The sequence below is a fragment of the Drosophila hydei genome, unplaced genomic scaffold, assembly GCF_003285905.1.
Source record: "Drosophila hydei strain 15085-1641.00,03,60 unplaced genomic scaffold, DhydRS2 tig00008137-arrow-arrow-pilon, whole genome shotgun sequence".
Lineage (NCBI taxonomy): Eukaryota > Metazoa > Arthropoda > Insecta > Diptera > Drosophilidae > Drosophila > Drosophila hydei.
In genome coordinates, this window is record NW_022045845.1 from 828,233 (window position 1) to 851,306 (window position 23,074).

General features: G+C 43.1%; 1 protein-coding gene across 9 annotated transcripts in view; it reads left to right on the top strand.

Moving 5' to 3' along the window:
• Positions 1 to 23,040, top strand: part of LOC111601785 (serine/threonine-protein kinase par-1) — a 43,413-nt gene extending 20,373 nt beyond the window's left edge. For 3 of the 9 annotated variants that reach the window (XM_023318548.2, XM_023318546.2, XM_023318545.2), the window contains exons 2-15: positions 5,477 to 5,730; positions 5,786 to 5,985; positions 6,047 to 6,264; positions 7,191 to 7,800; positions 8,136 to 9,278; positions 10,478 to 11,077; positions 11,816 to 12,176; positions 12,238 to 12,504; positions 12,568 to 12,684; positions 12,757 to 12,880; positions 12,947 to 13,089; positions 13,772 to 13,893; positions 18,060 to 22,074; positions 22,137 to 23,040. In XM_023318548.2, the coding sequence (XP_023174316.2) occupies positions 5,528 to 5,730; positions 5,786 to 5,985; positions 6,047 to 6,264; positions 7,191 to 7,800; positions 8,136 to 9,278; positions 10,478 to 11,077; positions 11,816 to 12,176; positions 12,238 to 12,504; positions 12,568 to 12,684; positions 12,757 to 12,880; positions 12,947 to 13,089; positions 13,772 to 13,893; positions 18,060 to 22,074; positions 22,137 to 22,191 (8,178 nt within the window). In that variant the 5' untranslated portion in view covers positions 5,477 to 5,527 and the 3' untranslated portion in view covers positions 22,192 to 23,040. Of the gene's footprint in view, positions 1 to 5,476; positions 5,731 to 5,785; positions 5,986 to 6,046; positions 6,265 to 7,190; positions 7,801 to 8,135; positions 9,279 to 10,477; positions 11,078 to 11,815; positions 12,177 to 12,237; positions 12,505 to 12,567; positions 12,685 to 12,756; positions 12,881 to 12,946; positions 13,090 to 13,771; positions 14,040 to 15,148; positions 15,256 to 16,601; positions 17,946 to 18,059; positions 22,075 to 22,136 lie in introns of those variants that run through there. The other 6 variants (XR_002751573.2, XR_002751572.2, XM_023318549.2 and 3 more) reach the window with 6 other exon arrangements.
• Positions 23,041 to 23,074: the final 34 nt, after the last annotated feature.

Below are 23,074 nucleotides of genomic sequence, written 5' to 3' on the forward strand. Positions count from 1 at the left end.
ATTAGATGAGCTGCATTGTTTGACTTCAATACATTAGGAAGTAAAGTGGTTGGCAATGTAGGCAAAGTTGAAACCTCGTCTGTTGTTCAAACATTTTCAAAATGGCAATTAGGCCCAACATTTATTTGTCAACCGACTGCCAAATGCAATATCCGTGGAAAGTGGACAGCAAGACGAATAACAACTGCAACATGCGCAACAACAACAAGTGCAATAACAACAATAATGGCAATGGCAACAATGTCACAACTCAAGTGTCAAACAAAAGGCGACGATGGCAATGGCATAGACAGCTACGGCTGCGGCGGCGGCGGCACCAAACACAATGAAACAAAGAGCGAGAGAGATGCACAGTAAAGAGATGGAGAGGCACTGCAGCTCTCAACTATTCGACCAACTATTATAACCAAAATCAAACACAATGCGATTATTATCCAACGCCGCAACTGCTCTCGCCTCATGTGCAAGCCTCATTTGCAACTTCTCACTAAACAGCTCATAACTAAAGTGGAAATCCAACGCGAAACTATAAAACGCGCACATTAAAAATTCAAATTGCAAGCAACAACAAAAGCACAAAAACATCAAGCAGAAACAACAGTGCTTAATTGAATAATGCCAAGCTTCAAGATACCCTATACGCAGCTAAATATTGACTGATATTTACTTTAATATAGTTCGAATTATACAAAAACTATTTATTTGTATTGTTTCTACACAGAAACTATTCGTGATGCTCAAGAGATGATTGTGAGTTGCTACGTAATACTCGTTCAGTTGCATTTCAGTGAAATATCTCAAAAATTTGGTATCTGAAACTTTTGCGAGATTTGCAAGGCCTTCAGCGAGCTTAGACATATAAATTGAAGAATTCCTAAGACTTGACTTCATGTTTAGGGACATATATATATATATATATATATATATATATATATCTTTGTTTATTTAAGTATATGTTATTAGGTCCTTGTCGATACCTATTTACTGTGGCACGGACATCGTTTAAATAAGTCTGAAAATGATGACGTTTCAAAATAATGTCTATTAGATGTTATCATGAAGATGTGTATATCTTATTTGCTGCAAGGAAACCTACATATATAAATAAAGAAAAAACGATAGGGTATATTTTTAACCATTTACAGGGTATCCAAATACCGACAAGAGCAATATAGTGCATGCAAAATGAAAATGTTGCTCACAGCAGCTTTTGCACCGGCATAAAGAGCGGAGCGTAAAATTCTTGTTTTCCGAACACACCAACGCACACACACACACACACACTCCAACACAACACAACACAACACAACAGAGGCGGCTGACGGCGTTGTTGTTGCTTTTTTGTTGCTGTTATACTCAGGGCTAGAAAAACTTTTTTTCAGCATATAGCAGCCGCTTATTTCACGTCAATTGTGGGTGTATGTGTGTGTGTGTGTGTTGGTGTGCCAACTTTAGTGCAAGGAAAGGAAATGCTTGACATATCTTGCTCGTTCTGCTTCCTCTTTTTGCTATTTTATTTGTTTTTGGTCTTTTCACTTAGTTATTTTTTTAGCCACTGGGCAAGCACTGGCAAACATATTTTGTATTTTATTACATTATTTTCTCTTTGTTCACAACTTATAATAATATCCCTCATATTTATATACATTTTTCGTTCCTCCCTTTAATTTTGCGAGGTAGCAGCGCGTATCAGAATTTTTCTTTGTATTGTTCTTGAGGTATTTTTAATTCAGTTCCAGACAAATCCTGCGCTGCTGCTTTCTTGGGAAGTCTTTCATCTCACTGAAAATAGAATTTTGGCTCGTACAGTGCCAAAATAATAATAACAATAAATTGTTTGATTTATTTAACACAATTAATGTCCATGTTTATTTGGTTTATTATGCGTACATTGAACGTCCAGTCGAGGCCAAGATATTTTGACTTATTGACACATAAAATTGCCAGTTGTTTGGTTTAATTGTCGCAAGAGACATTTCATTTATTAATCGAAAACCCAAAAAAAATTTTATATGTATTTGTGTATATGCATAAATATAAGAATGATTCCAAAACGTCTGTTTGTGTATTGTAAATGATTTCACCAGCAGCAAGTAGAACCGTCTGCAGTTGTCGGCGCTGAGATACCCCGTTTTTAGTGAGAAGTCAGAAACAAATTTAATTTTTTGACAATTTATTTTGTCTAGCTGCAGGAATGAAATCAAAAACTTCGTTTTAGCCAATCAACGTCTTTTGATTACCTTGATTTCAGTATAAACTAACCAGAATTTGCATAATAATTAATTATTCTTTGAGTAGTATCGGACAAGGATTCGCTTCACAATGATAGTTCAATTTGCGTATGCATAAATAAATAATTTGCCAGAACTTTCATTCAATTATATCAGGGAATTGATTTATTTTTGCAGACCATCAAGAGCGACCACAAAGTTTTAAATGACAGCTTTGGTCCTAGATTAATTTATGCGATTATATGTGACCGTTTCTCGCTTGGATTGATGTGCTCATCAGTGCAAAACGGAAATGTCCACGTCTCTGTGTCTGTCTCTGTCTGTGTATCTGCGTAGAGAAATGCCAATTGAGTGTGTGGAGGATTGAGCTGCGGCAAAAGTAAGAGGAATATGGTTATATAGCTCAGAAAAAAAGTCGTACATTGGCAAATACTGCGCTTCACTTGACCCAGATATAACATTTCATTTGCATATTTATTTGGACGCCTGTAATAATTCGTATTGTCATTTTGTTGTTGCTGCTGTCGTTGCTCCTGCTGTGAGGCAAGCATACCGGCAGCGTCAAGCAAAGTAAAAAAAAGAAAACAAGGAAAATATTTTCCCCTGACGTAAACGACAACGATGCAAGAAATTCCAAACTGACGGAAAAGCAAGCGCAGATATTTAAGCAACTTTGCCTTGCGATGAGATGGGACTGGGGCTGGTTGCTCGTGTTTATCTCTGCTGACTGGTTGGCTGGCTGGCGGGCAGTCCATCCGTCCGACATTGCCTCGCCCGTCGTCCGGCCGCTGCTTGGCACGTAGTTAGTTGTTACGCTATCTGCTCAATGACATGTGCTGAGTTCTGTGTGCCAAAAAACGAGGCAGCAGCACACTGGACGCCGCTGCATTGTTATTGTATCTTGCAGATACACAAATTGAATTGCCTGAAGTGAAAATGAACGAACCGAGTTCAGCGCACTTTAAAAACTGTTCGTTGCACCGCACAACCGCTTAAAGAGCCCCAGATGACCGAAGATAGATGGACGTTAATACAATTGCGTGCCAAGATTAATTTATTTATTCCCGTTGAGCACGCGCCCCCAACGCATTTGTAATGCATGTGCCACTATCTCAAAGATAAACCCAGTATTATACGCTATATCAGTGCAATGGTGTGTGCGTCTGTGTGAGTGTGCCTCGTGCCAGGCGAGGCATATGGCTTCTGAGGGAACTGCAGTGCTTCGAATGCCTTTGCGTCTGCCTGGCGTGCTCCTTGTCTGTGTGGCTTTTGTGTACTGAGTTATACTTCACTGTAGTTCCCTAACCTGATTCTAAATAAAAGGGGTATAATTGATTTGTGCACATCCATGTGACATGCCTAAGAGGATTACACCAATCGCTGGCCTGACTCAGCATTTAGCGTGCGACTTTGATATTGATAAAAATTGCTATTTTACGCATAGCTGGGCACAGACGTGGCTCATTCATACATTCGTATGTGTGCAACGGCGTTGCAAGACAGGGTAGTTCCCAGTCGAAGACATAATTGACATAAGCAAGCTAACTAGTTTATTATTTTTGTATTTTGTACTCGTTTGCTGTGGTTACACTCTAATTTAGTGGCCATCAAATGCACATTTATAATTGGAGCACTGCCAACGAGCGTGCATGTCGATCTCTCTCTGGCAGCCACTGTGGCACTGTGGCTCAAGTCATAACTGTCACAGTCAAGCGCTTGGATTCACAGCACATATACCGCCTGCATACATTTATAGCATATCGTATCGTGCTTGTATCTAATAGCTGCGCTCATGCACAATGCTGATAGATAAGTTAGCTAAAATCTGTGACAACACACAATAGGGGCACTCAGGACGATACCGATTCTGGCGACCACTACAAGTCAGACACTTGACTCTTCAGCGCCCCTTCCCTACCCGGCCACGCCCCGCACCGCTGCTACTAGACAGTGGCAAAAGCCAGACAAACTGGCACACAGAATAGTTTAGAGAGTGTGGGCGTTGTTCTTCTGGTCGTGACACTAAAGCTGTATAAATGTTCCTTAAGCGATGCTCAGACTTTCCTCGGTGTCGCTGGCTAAGCCACAGCTTATCGTGAGCGTAATCTTTTCTGAATTGAGCTAATGTTCTTAAGTGACGTGTTCATGTGGCTGAAGTCAAGACCTCAACTTTATTTAAGTCTCGCAATGCGTGCAAAGGACCTTAAAAACGTTTAAGATTCGTAATTAAAGGAAATTTGTAGGTCTATAGAATAAAAGTCGCAGTTTGTATGAAGAGCATTCAGCAAAAAAACAGCCATCGAAATGTCACTTGACTTGGCTTGGCTTGAGGCTCTTAGAACCTCAGATGCAAAATAAAATAATAGAAAATGTTGTTGAATTTATATGCTGCAAAAAAAAGTAAATTTCTCTTAAATTATAAACATAAATTTCATAAATTTAAAAGGATAATACATTGTTTCTGTTTTTGATTTTGAAAATGGAAAAATGGTTCTAAAATTGTTAGCTACAGAAGCCTCAGAAAACAGAATGTTGGAAACTTTTCTTTATGTAAAATATAATATAATTTAATAAAATAAAATGTTATATGATATGCGATATAATTCTAGCAATTTTGTAGGCAACAGTGACCTTATATAATACTCAATGGTTGGGGTTATAGTTTGAGAGTTATTAATTATAATATGGAAAGATTGTAAGATTAATATGAAATGAAAAAAAATATTTATTTTGCTCAAAAAAAATATGATGTATATATTATTCCCCTAACTTCTTAAGCCTTACTCGTATTATATAATTTTATATATCTAAATTATTATCATTTTCATTTGTACCTTATTTTTTATACGTAATTAAATATATTGTGCTTAATTTTGTAAATGTTAAATGTGATTGCAATAATCCCAAAAACCAGAAAGGGAACTTAAAGTATATTAGAAATGCGCTCGTAGCTGAGCGCATTTGTTGCCTGCTGTAAGCATAATTACAAACTATGTAGGTCGAGTGTGGATATTGAGCGGCCCTGAAAAGCTTGGCATCGCTTTATGTGCAGTGCGCTAGTTTCATCTTAGGCTGGGTCGTCAGCATTCCGATGAATCGCTGTCGCGCGTCGTGGATAATTAATTGATTGCCCATTTGATTGAACGTTTGATGGATGAGTGCAGTGGCGTATGTGTGCATATTTGCTTTTGGTGCCGGTGAACTATTTACTAACGTGGGCCATCGTTTCGCTATATCCTTTGCAGTAATTGGCCTCGACAACAGACACAGCCACATTCACAGTCGCAGCCATAGCCATGGTGATAAGCAAACCCGATTCGACGCCCAATGGGACGGCGGCGGGCACTGGTGATGCGGCCGCGGCTGGTCTGGATGCTGCTGCGAACAGCATGGCGCATCGGTCGGGCATACCACAGGATCAAATAGACAATATTATGAGCGGCATTGCCCATACGGGGAACGTCAAAATGAACAATCATCGCAAAAAGCTGCGACAAAGGTAAGTTCTATGGCCGCTCCCAATTTGAATTACTCTCGATTCACGTTCCTTGCAGATTTGATATTATTAAGAAATTAGGTCAAGGAACTTACGGCAAAGTGCAGCTTGGTATTAATAAGGAAACGGGCCAGGAGGTGGCAATTAAAACGATAAAGAAATGCAAAATTGAAGCGGAGGCGGACCTGGTGCGCATCCGACGAGAGGTGCAAATCATGAGCTCAGTGCAGCATCCCAACATAATACACATATACGAAGGTACGCGATACTTCTACTAACATTGAAATGTTCAGCTTATTTTGCAATAACTCTTTTACAGTATTTGAGAACCGCGAGAAAATGGTGCTAGTCATGGAGTTTGCCGCTGGCGGCGAGCTATACGACTACCTGTCCGAACGTAAGGTGCTAAGCGAGGAGGAGGCGCGTCGCATCTTCCGCCAGGTGGCTACGGCCGTCTACTATTGTCACAAACACAAAATTTGCCATCGTGATTTGAAGCTGGAAAATATATTGCTCGATGAGCAGGGCAATGCAAAGGTAGAATCGAAAACTATTAACTTAATTAGCATAAACTACAATATAGCTAGGATTATGATCTCTTTGAAATGAGTAAACAAAGGGTAGACATTTTTGAAAATATCATCATTATATAGTGGATCAGTATATTGATATGAGCTTGATTAGGACTAAAATATTTTAATATTTTATGAGAATAGTTTCAAAACTTTTTTTTTTTTTTTTTTTTTTTTGAATTTAATGCCTTATTTTAGAGATATGAGTTGAGTTGATTTACCAGCTCACTTGGCAGCACTATTATGCTTCTAAAAATAGATAAGAGTCAGAATGGTTTTAACCAACTAAAGGATATTACATACAACTTAAGAGATTTCATGGGCATCAGACTTTAAAAGCCTTCAAGTAAACAACATAATAAGAAACTTGTTTAACATAGATAACATGATCAAATCAATGAGATAAAGAATATACGATAAATTTTTTTTTTAATACTAGACAATAATTAAAGTTTTCAACAATAATATTACATAACCGGATGGCTTGGGCTGCAATGAGATCAATCCATATATTTACCTACTTAACATATTTATCTATTTCTGTCGGGCAGGTCTAGGACATGAAATCTTTTAAGTCGCTTGAGTCATCCAGTAGACTTAAAGCTAGAGCATTATCGTGGTTATGTAGCTTATTCATGTATCTTTTTGCATATAGTTGTATTTCTTCTTTAACATCTTTGTGGATATTATAATTAGTCACATACCAGGGTGCACATATAATCATTCTGAGAGTCTTGTTCCCCTTAACTTCAATGCGTGGCTCCATACTGGCTTCAGTACGGATACAATAAATGAAAACAGTTTTTCTTGATTACAGTTTGTGCGCTATATAAAGGCAATAAGAATTAAGATAGCTAATAGCTAATTGTGTCTCTCGGAATTCTTTAACAGATTGCAGACTTTGGCCTGTCTAATGTATTCGACGATCAGCGCCTGCTCGGCACCTTCTGCGGATCGCCGTTGTATGCCTCGCCAGAGATCGTGGAGGGCACACCGTATCAGGGACCCGAGGTGGACTGCTGGTCCTTGGGCGTTCTGCTCTATACTCTAGTCTACGGCTCCATGCCGTTTGATGGCTCAAATTTTAAGAAACTTGTCAAACAGATCAGCCAGGGCGACTACTACGAGCCGCGGCAGCCTGTGCGTGCGTCGACACTCATTCGGGATATGCTGACGGTTAGTCCACAGAAGCGAGCCACTATCGAGCAGATTTGTTCGCATTGGTGGGTGAACGAGAACGACAATGTCTCGTGTCTTGATTTGGCCGAGGATTTGGCGAATCAAACGCCGGTGCGTCTCGACGTGCTCCTATCCCTGACACCGGCTGCGATCACAGCCGATCAACTGGTTGTGCCATCGGCAGAGAGCTCGGCGGCCGCAGCAGCCGCCGCCAAGGCAGCTGCCAATGAACGCGTTCAGCGCTCGCATTCAGTGGGCTCAATACGTGACATAGGAGCGCCCAGCACAGAGGCAGAGCGTCGCATTCTGGACATGGTTGCTGGTGAGTTGACGCATATCGAGTGTGAAATACTTCATGCTTGTAAAGACCATGAGACCCTAGAGCTCCTCCGCACACAATTTTGTATATATATATTGTAAAGTGCTGTGAACTAACTTCGCATACACAACAATGTGTCCTGCCCACCACCTAACTAACTGCTGCTCATGCGGTCTCCCTGTTCCCACTCCACGGCCCGCCTAACGATCAAACGGACAACACTCAAGTGCACTAAACAACTTGAAATCAATCCATTTAACCACGCTCATTAAACCACGCCTCCCTTTCACTCTCTCTCTCTCTCTCTTTCGATCTCTCTGCTTTTCACGTTTTCCTAGCTGGTGGCGAGGCTGCACTTATGCCATCTCCTACGCGCACCATAACACCCGCCCAGAGCCCCGTGCAGGCCAAGCGTAAGCTGCAGCCCACGGTATCTACCGAGAACGCCGCTGGCATCACGGCCAAAAAGAAGGAGAAGCCGGCCAACAGTTCGTTTGTCATCAGCGAAGCAACAGTGCCATCACTCGCACCACCAACACTCACAGCACCACTGACGGCGCCCCAGGCCATGGAGACTGAGAGCGTTGCCCCTGCCGACGAGCAGCCAACGTCCACAACGGCGCCCAATTACTCCCCACAGGATATGCAAAAAGTTGGCAATCTATGCGAGCAACTCATTGGTGAACCAGTTGCACCACCCGCCAATGCAGTGCCGCGGCAGCCAACACGTGCCAAACTGGATGCTGTCGTCGAAGCACCCGAGGAAAAGGATGCCACCAAAGTGATTAAGAAATTTGTGAACAAGCACAAGACCGCCGACCTGGTGAATGCGATCAATGAGAGCGCAACCGGCAAGGCCACGCCCAGCGGCAATGTGGTTTCGCATCCGCTACCATCGGCACCATTTGTACGCAAGTGTAGCTTGCAGGATGAGTCCACACTCAACAAGTTCAATGCAGAGCGCCGGAAGTCGCGCATTCTAGAAACAGCTGAAAAGTTTCAACCACCGCCGCCGTCGACAGCTCTAGCGCCGGAAAAGCCTAAAAAGCTGAGTATTCCCGGCGTTAGCGTGGGCAGCTTTAAAAAGGAATTCGAACGCAAAGCCACAAATCCGACACCTGTGACCGGGCCCACCCCAGGCGAGCGTCGCGCTCAAGAGCAGGTGGCAGCCGCAGCAGCCGCGGCCCAAGAGGCGGAAGCGCAGGAAGCCTTAGGCACTCCACCAGCTTCGCCAGCGGTTACTGGTGCTTTAGAGGCAAGCGATTCCAAGAACTCGGTGGCCTCAATATCGCTAGAAGAGGCGCGTCGCTCCATGGAAAACTCGATTGCGCTGCTGCGACAGGCGCAGAACGAGTCCAACAAGGAACTGGATCAGCTCTGCGCCCAAACAGAGACAATCGGCGTCAGCGAGCCAACGGCAGATGAGCGCGAACGTAAGTTGAAGAATGCGCGCGCCATAATCGGAAACGCCATACAGCCGGGTAAGTGGCCAGTGCAACTGCATGCCCATATACGAAAATATCTAATAATGATAATTAAGCTAAGCCCGCAGCGCTTTCGAGTTGACTACCAGCACTTCTATATATACATATATCTATTACCAAGCATTAGCATCTGGCACAAGTCTAGCGGCAAAGCAGTTAAGCGTTATTTCATAGGGCAACAAAGATCGATGCGCAGGTCCTCTAAAGATAGAAGATAGATTATGCTAAATAGAAGAAAAATTAATATTATTATACAAATTTAGTTTGATAACATTTAAAAAAGTCTAAGTCTAAACAATACGAAAATTGTATAGGAAATATAGAATCGATAAGAATCATTTAGGTAGACTTTAGTTTTTTTTCTGCAAAATGATGTATTTTATATACATATATTTTATGTTTGTTTTTCACTCTAAGTGCTATTTAATATTTCTGAATTCTTCAGAATTATTTCTTGTTTTGCTTAAGCTTTTGATAACTTTGACTAATATAATTATAGATAGAGCCGTTCATTGATGCTCATTAGATTTCTGAATATATAAATATACTATAAAAGTCGCACTAACTATACATATATACATATCTGTATATATATCAAGTTATTGATGCCATCCTAAATAGCATCAGCTCAGCTCAATGTTTCTTCAATGTCTTTCGAGTCAGTGTTCAACATTTGTCAAATATCCATAGAAAACTTATGTTATTTAATCTTTAGTTAATTATACACAAAAAAGTATAGCCTACGAATGATTTAGTCTGTTCTTAGCTGCCAACTGATTGAGACTTGTGCATAGCTTTCAGTTTTATGCGTCTTGTATTTCCAGTATTTACATAACTTTCTCCCCTGTTGTTGTGTATGTAAAACGTTTGCCAGCAGAGTGCTGCATGGATTACATTTGGCTTTTGGAATATACTCTGACACACTCATAATTATAAGTTGAATCGATTCCGAATGCATCTCGCTTATTCATGCCAACAGTTCATGGTCCCAAAGTAAACAGAGCACGTGCCACTCTCCTTACTATACTGAGCATTGTCTGAGAGTCACTTGTACTTTCTATCTCTCTCTCTCTATTTCTCTCCATGTCTTTCTTTTGCTCTGTGGTGCTCGGTTCCATTCGCTCACACAAACACAAACACAAACACATACATTCACAAACATTCTCATCATAATCATTGAATCATCTTAATTTTAGTGATACGCAGGCCAACACCATTGTTTGGCATGGGCAATGGCTTCGGCAGCGGCGGTGTTGGGGGCGGTGCCGTGCCACCGATGCGCACTGAAAGTGGCATCAATTTCATAGGCAATGCCAGCAGTAACAGCAGCAGCAGCAGCAGTTCAGCCATCGCGTCCATGAACGCCTTGGCAGCTGCTAAGCAAACATTACAGCAACGTCTGTTTTCTGGCGGTGTGCCTGGACCGACGCCGATGCCACAACGAGCGGTCATTTGGCAGCCACAGACTGCGTATAGCACGGCGAGCATATTCCAGCCGTTGGCCACAAGCAGTCCCTTCCGGCAAATGCAGCAGCAGTACCAACAGAAGTGCCAGGAGGCTGTGCAACAGCAGCAGCAACTACGATCGGCAAGCAGCACTTTGTTTACGCCACCGCCCTCGCCGCTGTACGCCCCCAGCCATGGCCACGTGCAAGCCGGCAGCAACATCAACAACAACAGCAACAACCCGGCGCCAATTATCAATTACAATGTCAGCTCGCGTACGAGACCATTTCATAATCAAGCTCAAGACACTCTCAATACATCTGCCTTGCCTGCGGCTGTGTGGCTGAAATGTAAGTCTTGGCAGCGGCTCCACTGTGCCACGCGACGCCCAACTGCCCACCTGCCTGTCTGCCTGTCTGCCTGCCTGCCTGCCTGCCCTGCCGTCAACCAAATCCGTTGCGTTCCTTAAGCAGACGCTTTGGGGCTGGTTAGCAATCGATGCCTCAAACGCATCAGGAATGATCTTTGGACAGACGGCAGCAGCTTAACCAGCCTCAAAGTGTCCAGCGTTTTGTGTGTGTTGTTTCTCTGTTTGTAGTATCCGTAGTTTCTCTCAATTAATCTGTCTCGAAGTCGAACCTACTTGTTGCCGTACTCGGTGTTGTTCTCTATGTTGTTACTCTGCTTTCCTCTCGCCCATAAATGGAACTCACAACAAATCCAAAGCTACTTATCTCTGCTGCTCGTAGAATCTGTTCATTACTGTTTCATTCATTGCTGTTGTTATTGCCGTTGTTCTTGTTGTTGTTGTTCTCGTTGCTCGTTGTAGTTAGTGCATATTCGTATCTGTAGCTGCCTAGCTGCTGCTGCCAGTCGCTGCAAACGCTTAGCTTGCCAACACACACACACACACACACATAGACACAAAGTTACCCCTATTCGTGTGGCCCTTAAATACTTCCAAGCCAACATCCTCTGCCCGACTTGCTACTTTTATGCTTCTTCACTTAACTGCTCGTGTTCCAATGTGATCCGCAGTAAAAGCGCCTCACTAAATGCTGAATATCATTATAATTCCATATACACAGCTTCACCTGGCGGAGATGCGTCAGTGGGTGGCGCCGTAAAAACATCGACCGCCTCCATTACGCTCAAATCGGCGACGTTGCCGCGCCGCAAAATCAATGCCAAATCAGAGGTGCAGCTGGAGATTAAGCCGCGCGTTCCAGAGCAGCCGCAGCCGGCGATGCGCTTCAGCACCGAGATGCAACATCCAGTTGCCGACTTGCGCAGTGCGCCACCACGTGAGGGCCCCATACCGTATAGCCCCATTAAGACCTCACTGCAGGCGCGCGCCACAAGCCTGGAGCCCAAGGAGCACATCATAACCATACAGCGGCCACCCACACAACAAGTTTATGGACGCACCAACTCCAACACCACAACACGGTGAGTGCCGCCAGCGCTGAGCGTTGTTGTTGCTGTCGCTAAGACTTATCAATCTTTGCAGCTCTGGTTCATTGTCCCGTCAATCCACTGCTGAATCCGAGGCAGAATCAACTGCCACCGCCACCATGTCTCAGTCAACTGTTACTGGCGGACCGGGCATCTCGCAGCCTATTAAGAAGAGTCCACGCGAGTTCATTATACCCATTGCTGTGGAGGGCGGTGGCTTTATCACGCCACGTGAGCGCAGCATTGAGCCATCTGAGTCCGGTCACACAACCGCCTCCAGTCGCTCAACATTCAGCCGACTGCGCCCAGCACATCGGATTGGGTAAGTCGCAGCAGGCGCCAGACACCTTCAGCTCTGTATTAAACCTTTAAACTCTGCTCACAGATCACTTCTCAGCGAAACCGGGTTTGATGAGAGTTCGCCATTCCAGAAGATGCGCACAACCTCTATTACTCGTGATGGCGCTGACGAGGATTCGCTCTTTACTCCGCACAGATTAAGGTTCGTGAATGCCTAAACCAACCCAATTAAATCAAATCAAAATCATCTAAATTTTATGCTTTTGTTGCGCAGGAGCTCGAGGCCTGTCAAGAAAATTAGCCAGGACAACGATTCACAAAGTTCTGGCGAGGAGGATGACGAAGATGGCTTTGAGATACTTACCGCGGAGAACCTATTCTCGACTTTGCTGCAACGCGTAAGTGGGAACTCTTGTCGCGACTTTACACGCATTTCACAATCACAATTCGTATTCTAATTTCAGGTGCGTGCGCTAACGAATCGCATGAACGTAAACAGTGACCTGACAGCCCGTTTTCCCAGTCATTCTAGTCGCCTGCTAACAGACATTTCGCGGCAGGCACAGGGCCATAGGCCATTCTGGAGCCAGAGCGGACCCTTCGGCAGGTGAGTGACTGGTCCCAGCGGGCAGCCCCTAGAAAATAGGTCATGCACAACAGCAATCGATTCGAGCACATAGTTAGTAATAGTCAATAGTAAAGAACGTTAACGATTACAATATTTTTGTTATACATTTCTTACATGCTGCTTTCGCAATACTAAACCCTAATTAACAACTGCATTCATTTGATAATCTGCTCAACTAACCAAACATAAGCAGCGAGCATAGATCACAAGTCAGTTATAGCTATACTCAAACGGTTGAAAAGAAGCAAGTGTAAGTATAAAATGCAAACATGTAAGCAGAGCTATCTGAGATATTAACCCGCACAGACTATATTTCCTGCAGCTATTGTAAATCCCCCTCTGTTTACTATTATGATAGCGTTATTAACTGCTGCATACTCCCTGGTATATACGCCTCTGTTTCTTAGATGCGGACAACGTTTGTTAAGGGGCTTAGGCATTAAGAACCGCATACGCGATTGGTTGATCGATTGTTCTGGCTCCAAGTGCTGCCTGTAAGTTGGCCCATTCAATGTGCAAGTCCTTTAGCTAAACGTTGTCCGACATGCCTCACAGTCAGATATGTTAAACATGCGCATACCACAACCATTTATAAATGTAAACTGAAAGTAAACACCTTTGGCTCTCTGTCTCTCTCTCTCTCTCTCTATCTCTTTGACAGTCGTCTGAACAGCGCCACCAACAGCAGCGGCCTGGGTGCTCCCTGGCGGCACAGCATGTCTCGGGACTTGGGCAGCGATATGGAATCGATGTTCTCTCGCACGGGCGCCACGCTGCCAAGAGGTGAATATCACAGATTAAAGAGTAAATATTTAGATCAGTAGGCAGACATCAGGCAAAAGATACCAAGCGATGCAAGCGAAGCAACTACAACTCTCGAACCGAACAGAACGTAAATCGTTAAAATATCAGCGGCAAAAGTATGCTACGTAAATAAGAAATTTCAATTTCGATATATACTTGTATACACCATTCTAGTAGTTGTTGATGTATGCTAAAAAAACAACAAAACAAAACATAAATAGAAACAACAAAAACAGAAACAAAACAAATCAAATCAAGTACTACTACTATATATACTTATTTAGTCTAAACAAGTTTGTGCAGCCTGAAAAAAACAACCCTAAAAACCAACAAAAAAACAAACAAACAAATTAAGCAATTAATTAAGTGTCTACTGTAATTATCAAATGAAAATGCCAATTAATACTTTGACAAATCCTTTTCTGTTCTCTTCTGATTGACTTTTTTATTTATTATTTTATTATTATATTTTGTGTGTGCGCACATCCATTTAATAGCATATCCATCAAAATAAGATGTGAAACTATATCGAAAGTAGTACTCTATCTATATATCTATCTATCTATCTATCTATCTATCTATGTTTATCTATTCTATTTATCTATCTATAAATATATATATCTATCGATCTATTGCTACCTGTCCTAGAGCACAATAACGTTTGTTATTAACCTATAATGCTGCTGCCGCTTTACAATTTACAAGAATACATACATAATATATAAATATATATATGTGTGTTTACATATATGTATATATATATATTGCTATATACCTCTCATCAGAGACATGTTTAAGCTCTAGTAGCCCAACGAACCCAACCGACTCAATTAAATGTGCCTCTTATTGTTCTCTTCGTAATGTTTGCACAGTTAATTATTTATTTATTTATCTATTTAATTTATTTAATTTGAGTTCTTTTCATTATTTGCTTAACAAGGTTTTCTTTTTATTTTATTAAGTATTAAAATGTTATGCAATGATGATAGAAAAAATGTCAAAGGTCAAATGAAACATGAATTGTGAAGTATGAAAAATGAAACATGAAATATGAAATCGTATTCAAAGTTTTGAATATCTGCGCAACAAAATAGTTATTTGTATAGAACGTTTATAGCTTGGCCAACAAAACAAAATGCTCAACAAAGAACAAGTTTGCACACACATATACATGCTTATACATATATATATATATGTATATATGTATATGTATATATATTTATATGTTTTACAGCAACGACAAATTATGCACAAATAAATTAGGAGCAGGAGAAGTTGACAAAAACCACACGAAATTTCAATTAATTTACTTTGACTCGTATGTTATTAAAAATTGTTAAAAAAAGAAAGAATAAACAAAGAGGAAAAATAATAATATTATTAAATTGTTAAAAACAAAAGAAAAGAAGGATGTACTTAATCTTAACAACAATCCAAAAATGAACAAATTTAACCCACAATTAATTTTATTACATTTTACAGTGAGAACAATTTTGATGACAATAAAGCGATCCACATTTGTTTTAGAAATCTAGAAAGAAACAAAACAAAAAAAAAAGAAAAAATACAGATGAAAAAAAAATAAAATAAACCATGGCTCTTTTATTTCCAATTACAAATTGTTTGACAACCAAAAGAATTTTGTTTAATAAATATCTACATATACATACATAATACTTTAATTATTGTTGTACAGTTTGCAAATGGCCCCGCTACCTTAAATTTGTTTTAGTTCTACATATATATATATAAATATACCTCTCTCGTTTTTTACCATAAAGAACAATCACAAAAAACTCAATTAAAAAGGAAATTCGCTAACCAAGCAAGTTGTTTGAGTTCCAAAGTTCTTGTTTATGTTTTAGTTGAATAATAATTAAACCAAATTTTGTGTTGTACGACATATTAATTTATAACACCACTAAGCACACACACACGCATACATACACACAAGCACACACATGCAATTGAAGCTTATCGATGTAGTTAATTTTGTCCACGCTGTTTAATGCTGTGTTAAAGCTGATCAACCACAACCACAACCACAACCGCAACAACAACAATAACTAACTTGGCACAAACACCAAACGAAACTTTCAAATCTAAACACAAGTTCAAATCGAAACCAAAAACAACTTTCTGAGTTCTGGGCTATTTTTAATCAAGAAATAAAATTGTCTTTAATACGAATTTGTTTATAGCAGTTGAAATAATGTAAACAAACAAACAAAAAACAAATCTGTGCATTTTATCCATCAATAAACGGAAAACGCTGTTTCAAACAATTTTAGCAAAGTTAAGCGAAACTAAAACAAAAATGTCCAAAACTTTGAATACGATAATGTACAATAATAATATTCAGCTACTAATTGTTGTCATTCTCTGAAGCGCAAACATATTTTTTATCATCAGCAAACAACACAAACCTTGAGCTGCTCTCTCTCTCTCTCTCTCTCTCTGTCTCTTTCTCTCTACCCCTCTCTTTCTCTCTTGTACTACTTTATTTCTTTATATTTCGAATCTTACTGCACTGCACTGCTCACTGTTGTTTCATTCTCATACCTAACTAGGCCCCACTTTGTTGGCTTACTTATTTAGAGCAATATATATTTGATTAGCTAACTAATTATTTGATTATACGCAATTTGTTGGCCGTTTTACACAATTCGTGCTTATTTCGTTTACAGTTGGTTTATCTTTAACTACTACCACGCCCACAAAGCATGTTATAACTATTAACAACAGCCCGTTCAATACAAAATCCACAACAACAACAACAACAAGCAAAAGCAAAACCAACACGCAACTGCAACTGCAGCCCGCCATTGTTGCCACGGCCACAAGAACGTCAACTAAAGTCGCCATCGCCACAGCGCCGCATTTAACCATCAGCCAGGAGCAGCAGAACAAACAAACGACAACAGCCGCACAAGCACCCAAGACGGCAAAAACCATCAGCACAACCACCACAGCCACAATCACAACCACAAGAAACCTCAAGAAGCCATAACACTAAATCTGTTGCAATCCCTGACGCTGATCCTGATGCTGCGGATGCTGCTGATGCTGATGTCGATGCCAATGCTAATGCTGATGCTGTTGCTGGAAGCTGTTTGGTGTTCAGTGTCTAGTGTTTTGCGTCGCAGCCATTAGCACAATTAAATAATATTTTTGTTTTCAAATTGGATTTTACATAGTTGCTTATTGTTGATTTACATTCACCTGTAATTGGTTTTGACAACGCATCTAATAAGCCGCACATTTAACGTTCATATTGCAGTGAACGTACCAAATGCTGTTAACTAAACGCTGAAAGCAAACTAACTTTTTTTTGTTTTGTTAGAATTAAAAACAAATTTAAAAACATTTCAAGCTCCGACGACTGTCTATGCGAGGAGGAAACACGTTGTTATAGATTTTGGCACAAATTGTGATTTTAAATTATTTGTAAACAGCTTTAATTATTTATGTAATTGCTCAGTTTGAGTTTGACTTAAGATATTCCGCAAAATCTGCTAACTAACGCAAAATCTGCCACTCGAGCAGGAATTTCTCTAGCGCAAATGCTGCAGCAAGCATTACAAATAAGCAATATTTTTATATTCATACACACACGCACACACACACACTTACATACATAAATTATCGTACATAAATACATTTAAATACTAAATACAAAAAACAAAACAAAAGTCATTAAACTTGTTGAATTGCTAAATACATAAATCTGAAACGAAAACAAATAAAATAAAGCCCAAAAATTGTTATTTTTTATGTCCTCCTGCACGTGAGCTAATCATTGTTGATTGGCACGAATTGATGTATGTTTTTATTGTTGTTACTGTTTTTGATACTTTCTTAATTCCAATTGCTTTAACAAGCTAACCCCGCTATGTTACTCTAGATCGATCCAGTGTGCAAAGTTCTTTTGGTTGCAAACATACAAAATGTTTACAGGTGCGTCTGGGCAGCGTCGCGGAGTACAGGTACTAAGTAACGTAAGATGCTTGAATGGTATGCATTGAAGCCAGGTAAGTGAGCTTGCAAACTGGCCCAGCAGCATTTAGCGCCCGCTCCCTCTACGCCCGTGAGTCTACGGACCATGCTCGAGACTTAATCCATTCCCTTACCTCTACCATTCACAGGGCATCACTCCAAGAGCAGTTCCAGCAAGCCCAAAACAGCGCCAGGAAGTGCGGAAAATGGAAAGGAGACTTTGAGTACAACGACTGCGGATGCCAGTGGCGAGGAGCCACTGGATCTGGCCGATTTGGATCTATCGCGCTTGCGATTGAGCAAAAAAGATCTCGAAACACTGTCGAGCATTACGCCAGGCTTGCCCAAGTGCTTCCAGGAGCAGTTGCTGGCCAAGCTACCGCCAACGCAGGCCCGCAAACTGTCTCGCACTCTGAGCGTTCAGAGCAGTGCTGCAACCACTCCAGCTATCAAGGTGTACAAACGAAGCCAGAGCAGTGGCCGTGGCTATCTACCGGAACAGCCCGAGGAGAATAGCATGAGCAAACCATTAACGGATGCACCGAAGACCACGTCGGCCAGCACAGCCATCTATCGGCGCAGCCTAAGTCGCGCGCCCAGCCAGGGACCCACCCAAGATACGACTACAGCTGCGGTGGCCACCAAGAGTCGCAGCAGCAGCGTCTGTCGAGATGACTATGGCAAGTCCTCGCTCTGCAGCAGCAGCTACACCAGCGACATCAATGACAAGTATAAGTACTACTCGCCATATCTAAGCAAGTCCAGCAATACGTCAGCGTTGACCAAGGAGGTACCGGAAAAGCGTTATAGCGCTGCTGTGGGGCGTCCACCAAGCGGCTACCTGTCGCCACCGCCACAAACTCCGAGTGTGGCCGTGGCCGTGACTGACGGCAGCAGCTCCTTGCGTAGACGCTCCTCGCAGCGCCGAATCTCACGCTTTCTGCGGCCCGACTTCTTCGACGAGCCACGCGAGCGCGACTCTCAAAGTGTGCTCCGTGAGATACGGGAAAAGTCTAGTGACCGCTTAGAAGCAGCGTCGGATCTGCGCCATCGCAAGCACAGCTTACCCAATGTGGAGTCCGAAATAGAGCCAAGTCCAACAAAACAGCACGCGCGCAATAAGAGCATGGAACAGTTTTCTGACTCCGTAGCGGAGCCACAGCACATCGCACAGCAAACTGAGAAGAGACGAAGCCAATCACGCTCACGTGAAATAGAAACAGAACTCGATAAACATGACCTGGCCAACAAAATACTGCAGGAGCTTCAGCTACTGTCCGCAGTGCGAACTCAAAAGGAGACCGATCAGCGTTCGACCGCCGAGCAAGCAGCCGTCGAGGCACCTAGAGGTAACCGAACCGAAGAAACTTCCACCATCAAGAAGTTAAAGAAAATCAAATCGAAAGAGAAGAGCATTGAGCTAAGCAATGAATCCGAGGCTGGCAAATCAATCACAACAACAACTGCGACAACAAACCAGCTGGTGAGAAAAGTCAAGAAGGTAATCAAGAAGCCGACGGAAGAATCTGCGGCAACGCAGCCACTGCTCAGTGTGGAAGCACAGCTCAACGAGCAGCCCGCGCCAATGGACACCAAATTAAAGCGACCTAAATCGTATCCCATGAAGGACCTGGCTCTAAGTCTCAAAGGTAACACCGATTTGCCATTGCCCCAGACGACAGCTGCAGCGCTGCAAAGTAAACTGCCCAGTAAAATAGTCACGGCAACAGCGGATGCGTCGGTTGATGCAGCACCCAGAGAAAGTCGACTGATGCGACCCAAGAGCTACCCAGCCACAAAGTTGGCTATGCCCAAAGATATCAGAAAGGTGACGCGCAGCGGCGCGGCAATACCTAGTATAGCCGAGACTCCGTCAGCAACGACCACAGCATCGAGTTCAAAGTCAACGTCGGAAGAGAAGTCGCTATCAAACACGGGCTTAATGAGCACAATGACTGAAAAAGACACTGGATCCTCATCGACGGAACCACGTCCGACGACTCTTAAGAAAATTGTAAAAGTTTCCAAGAAATCTAAGCTGGTGCCACCGACCCCAGTGACTCCATCTACACCCACAACCACAACAACAACGACTCCAGCGAACAGCTCCAAGGAGTCCAGTCCGGTTATTAAGTCCAAGGAGAAGTCGCCTGAAAAGAAACCCAGCAAGGGACTGCTCTATGCCATAGGACAGAAGTTTGAGAAACTCCGGGACTCTGCCATGAGCAAAGAAAAGAAAGGAAGCGTGTCCAGCACAGCTCTGAATTGTGCACAGAAACAAGGCTGGTCAGAAGAGCGCAGCTCTCCAGAAAAGTCTTCGTCTACGATACAGCGAAAGAAGAAATCAAATGATGCGGATAAGTCACAGGAAGCAGCTACAGACGACAAGAAGGTCGATAAGAGATCCCGCTTCGATACCATGCTCCGCTCGTTACGAGAACGTTCTGTTCCGCGCACGCAGCCCGCAAGCAGTGCCAGTCCCAAGCGATCCGCCAGCGTAGAAGAGCTGCATGCTGACAGCAACAGCAGTGGAAAGCAGAGCGGAACAGTTAACAAAATGTTGGGTGGACTTTTGCGACGCTTCGATCGCGACAGCAGCGAGCAACGACGCGTCCGGAGTACGCGTTCGTCCAGCAACATTGAACGGCAGGTTCGCGAGGAACAGGACATATCCCTGCCGACGTCCCCCATCTACCAGAATGTGACCAAAACCAAAAACCCGGTTGTTGAGGAGAATTGCAACTGCGAGACAATATGCCCAGACTGCATACAGAACCAGGGTGCAGCCATCGGCAGCACAGAGGCGCCAGCAGCTGTAACAGCGACAACGACGCTGACTGGCAGCAATACTCAAAGCAACAAGGAGAAGCGAAAAGGTCTAATGCTGGATTTGAGCAATGCGACGAGTGGCAGTACTTCGGGGCCGACTACAAGCACTGCAACAACCACAACTAATACCAGTGGTAGCTATCGTGGCGCTAAGACGAATCCGGCGCTGATCAATGGCAACGGTCTCTACTCCAATTTGCCGCCGTATCCGGGTGCCATGAAGAGCGCCTCCTCCAACAACAGCTCGAGTCAGCAATCAATGGATAATGCCACCAACAACAACTCGGTCAACACCAATAACAACTGCAGCTCGCAGACGTCGGGCTATCGCACCTCCTCCGCGCATGAGATCAATCGGAATAACCTGTTGACGCCCTCGTTCGAGAATATTGCCAACTACTCGTCGGACTCGAGAAGCTATCAGGATGACTGTGCCTCGACTTCCACGTTCATGTCGCCCACCGAGGAGCCAGAATTGTACTTTGACAACTGGTCCATTTGCTCCGAGGACAATTACATGCTGCATGCAACACCGTCACCGACTGTGTCCCGTCTCTCTCGCACCTCGCAGCTGTCATCGCCCACACGCTGCTCGGAGAGCTCCGATCCAAATGAGAGTGTAATTGATCGCATTAAGCGTCGCAGCTTCTACAGTCGCTTCAATGAACAGAAGCCGCGGCGCACCAGCAGCATTGTTGGTCCTTCGGCGGTTCGAGACTATTATCGAGAGCAACAAGCAGCAGTGAAAGCGCGCTCCAGCCAAAAGCTGCATGCGCCAGAGGTGGAGACGCGCGCTCATTCCCCGGACATTACTCAACAGTTTTTCAGGCCATTGAAGCTGAGTCCTGTGGGCACTGAGCTCAAGCCGCCAGTCTATCGCTCTCCGCTGGACTATTCAACATCTGCATCGGCGGGTGCAACAAGCAAGCCTCGCAAGAGTCTTAACGACATTCGCAACACATCGCCATCGTTCCTAAGCAAACGCTATGAGTCGCACGACTACAGCTCCGTGCCCATGCGCTACAAGAGCTCCTCCAGCTCTAGCCCCAGCAATACCGCCGTTGGCGGCATTAATGGCTACTACAACACATACAATCCCAAGCGTCGCTCCTCGTACACGCTGAACGGCACCCTGCCCTCTGGCACCAGCAGCAGCGCAGGCGCCAGCAGTCATTTGGATGGCTATGCTACGCTGGGACGTCGCTCGATACGACCCTATGACCATCGTACCATGTCGCTACTGGAACCAGCAACAAGCGGCAGCAGTGCAGCTGGCACTTATCACAGGCGAGAAGCCCGCACTCCAGTTCGGGACTACACATCTAGCATTTCGCGGTGAGTAGTAAACATCTGGCAAATACCTCTTGCAAGCACTAGACTTTACTCTGCTTTTACAGTTCTGGATCGCGTTACCGTACCTCGTCGGCTACGCGCAGCCCTACAAACATTTGATGTTCCACACCGCAGAATGGCTTCTGCATCTTCTGCTACTACTCAAAACGGAAAAAGGCAGCTCATGGCACAGCCATGGCTACGCCGCCCAATACAACTGCCTCCTCGTCAGCCTCGGCCTCATCCTCGCGCGCCAGCAGTGGCGGCATCAAGAAGTTAATGCAATCCGCACAAGCCCATCATAACCAGCATAGGTTCTAGGAAATCGATCAATTGATGCTGCCTCGACATCCCGACAACTTAGATATGAGAAATTCGGAATGCACCAATTTAGGCATAACTAATTTTTGATATGTTTTATATAGCCAAAGTTAAAATCTAGTGCAGGTTGCCTCGAGCTCTGCTTGTAGTTGTCCCATTAACTAGTCAGATATACATAGTAACGTTTCAGCTAACAACTAGACATTAAAAGAAACCGTAGCAGCATGAGACAAAATGTTATCCCACGGTGTTTTTATGCCCAATCATACACATAGTTGTCGCATAGGATTCTTCAATAATTGTGCCTTGGTTCCTTCGACGTTTTTAGATTTAGCCCTAGACATAAAGATGATTTAATTTGTAAGCAGGTAAAGCTACGGGGGAGGGACAGTTGAGAAATGTTAATTTTTTAACGAATATTTTAGAAATATTTTATATGATATTATTAAGAGCCCCGCGCCGAAAAATGCGTTAAAATTTTGTCAATAATTTTAACTAAAATTTTTTGCAAAACAGTACTGAACGATGATTTGAGAATTGGAAAGTTTGCGATGGTATTGAAACTATATTGGAGCCATCTTTCGTTAACTAGAACTATTGATGTTATTGCAAAATAATAGAAGATACGTGTAGACTTAACGAGAGCAAAAGATTCGAGTGTAGCGAAAACAATAAGCGAATT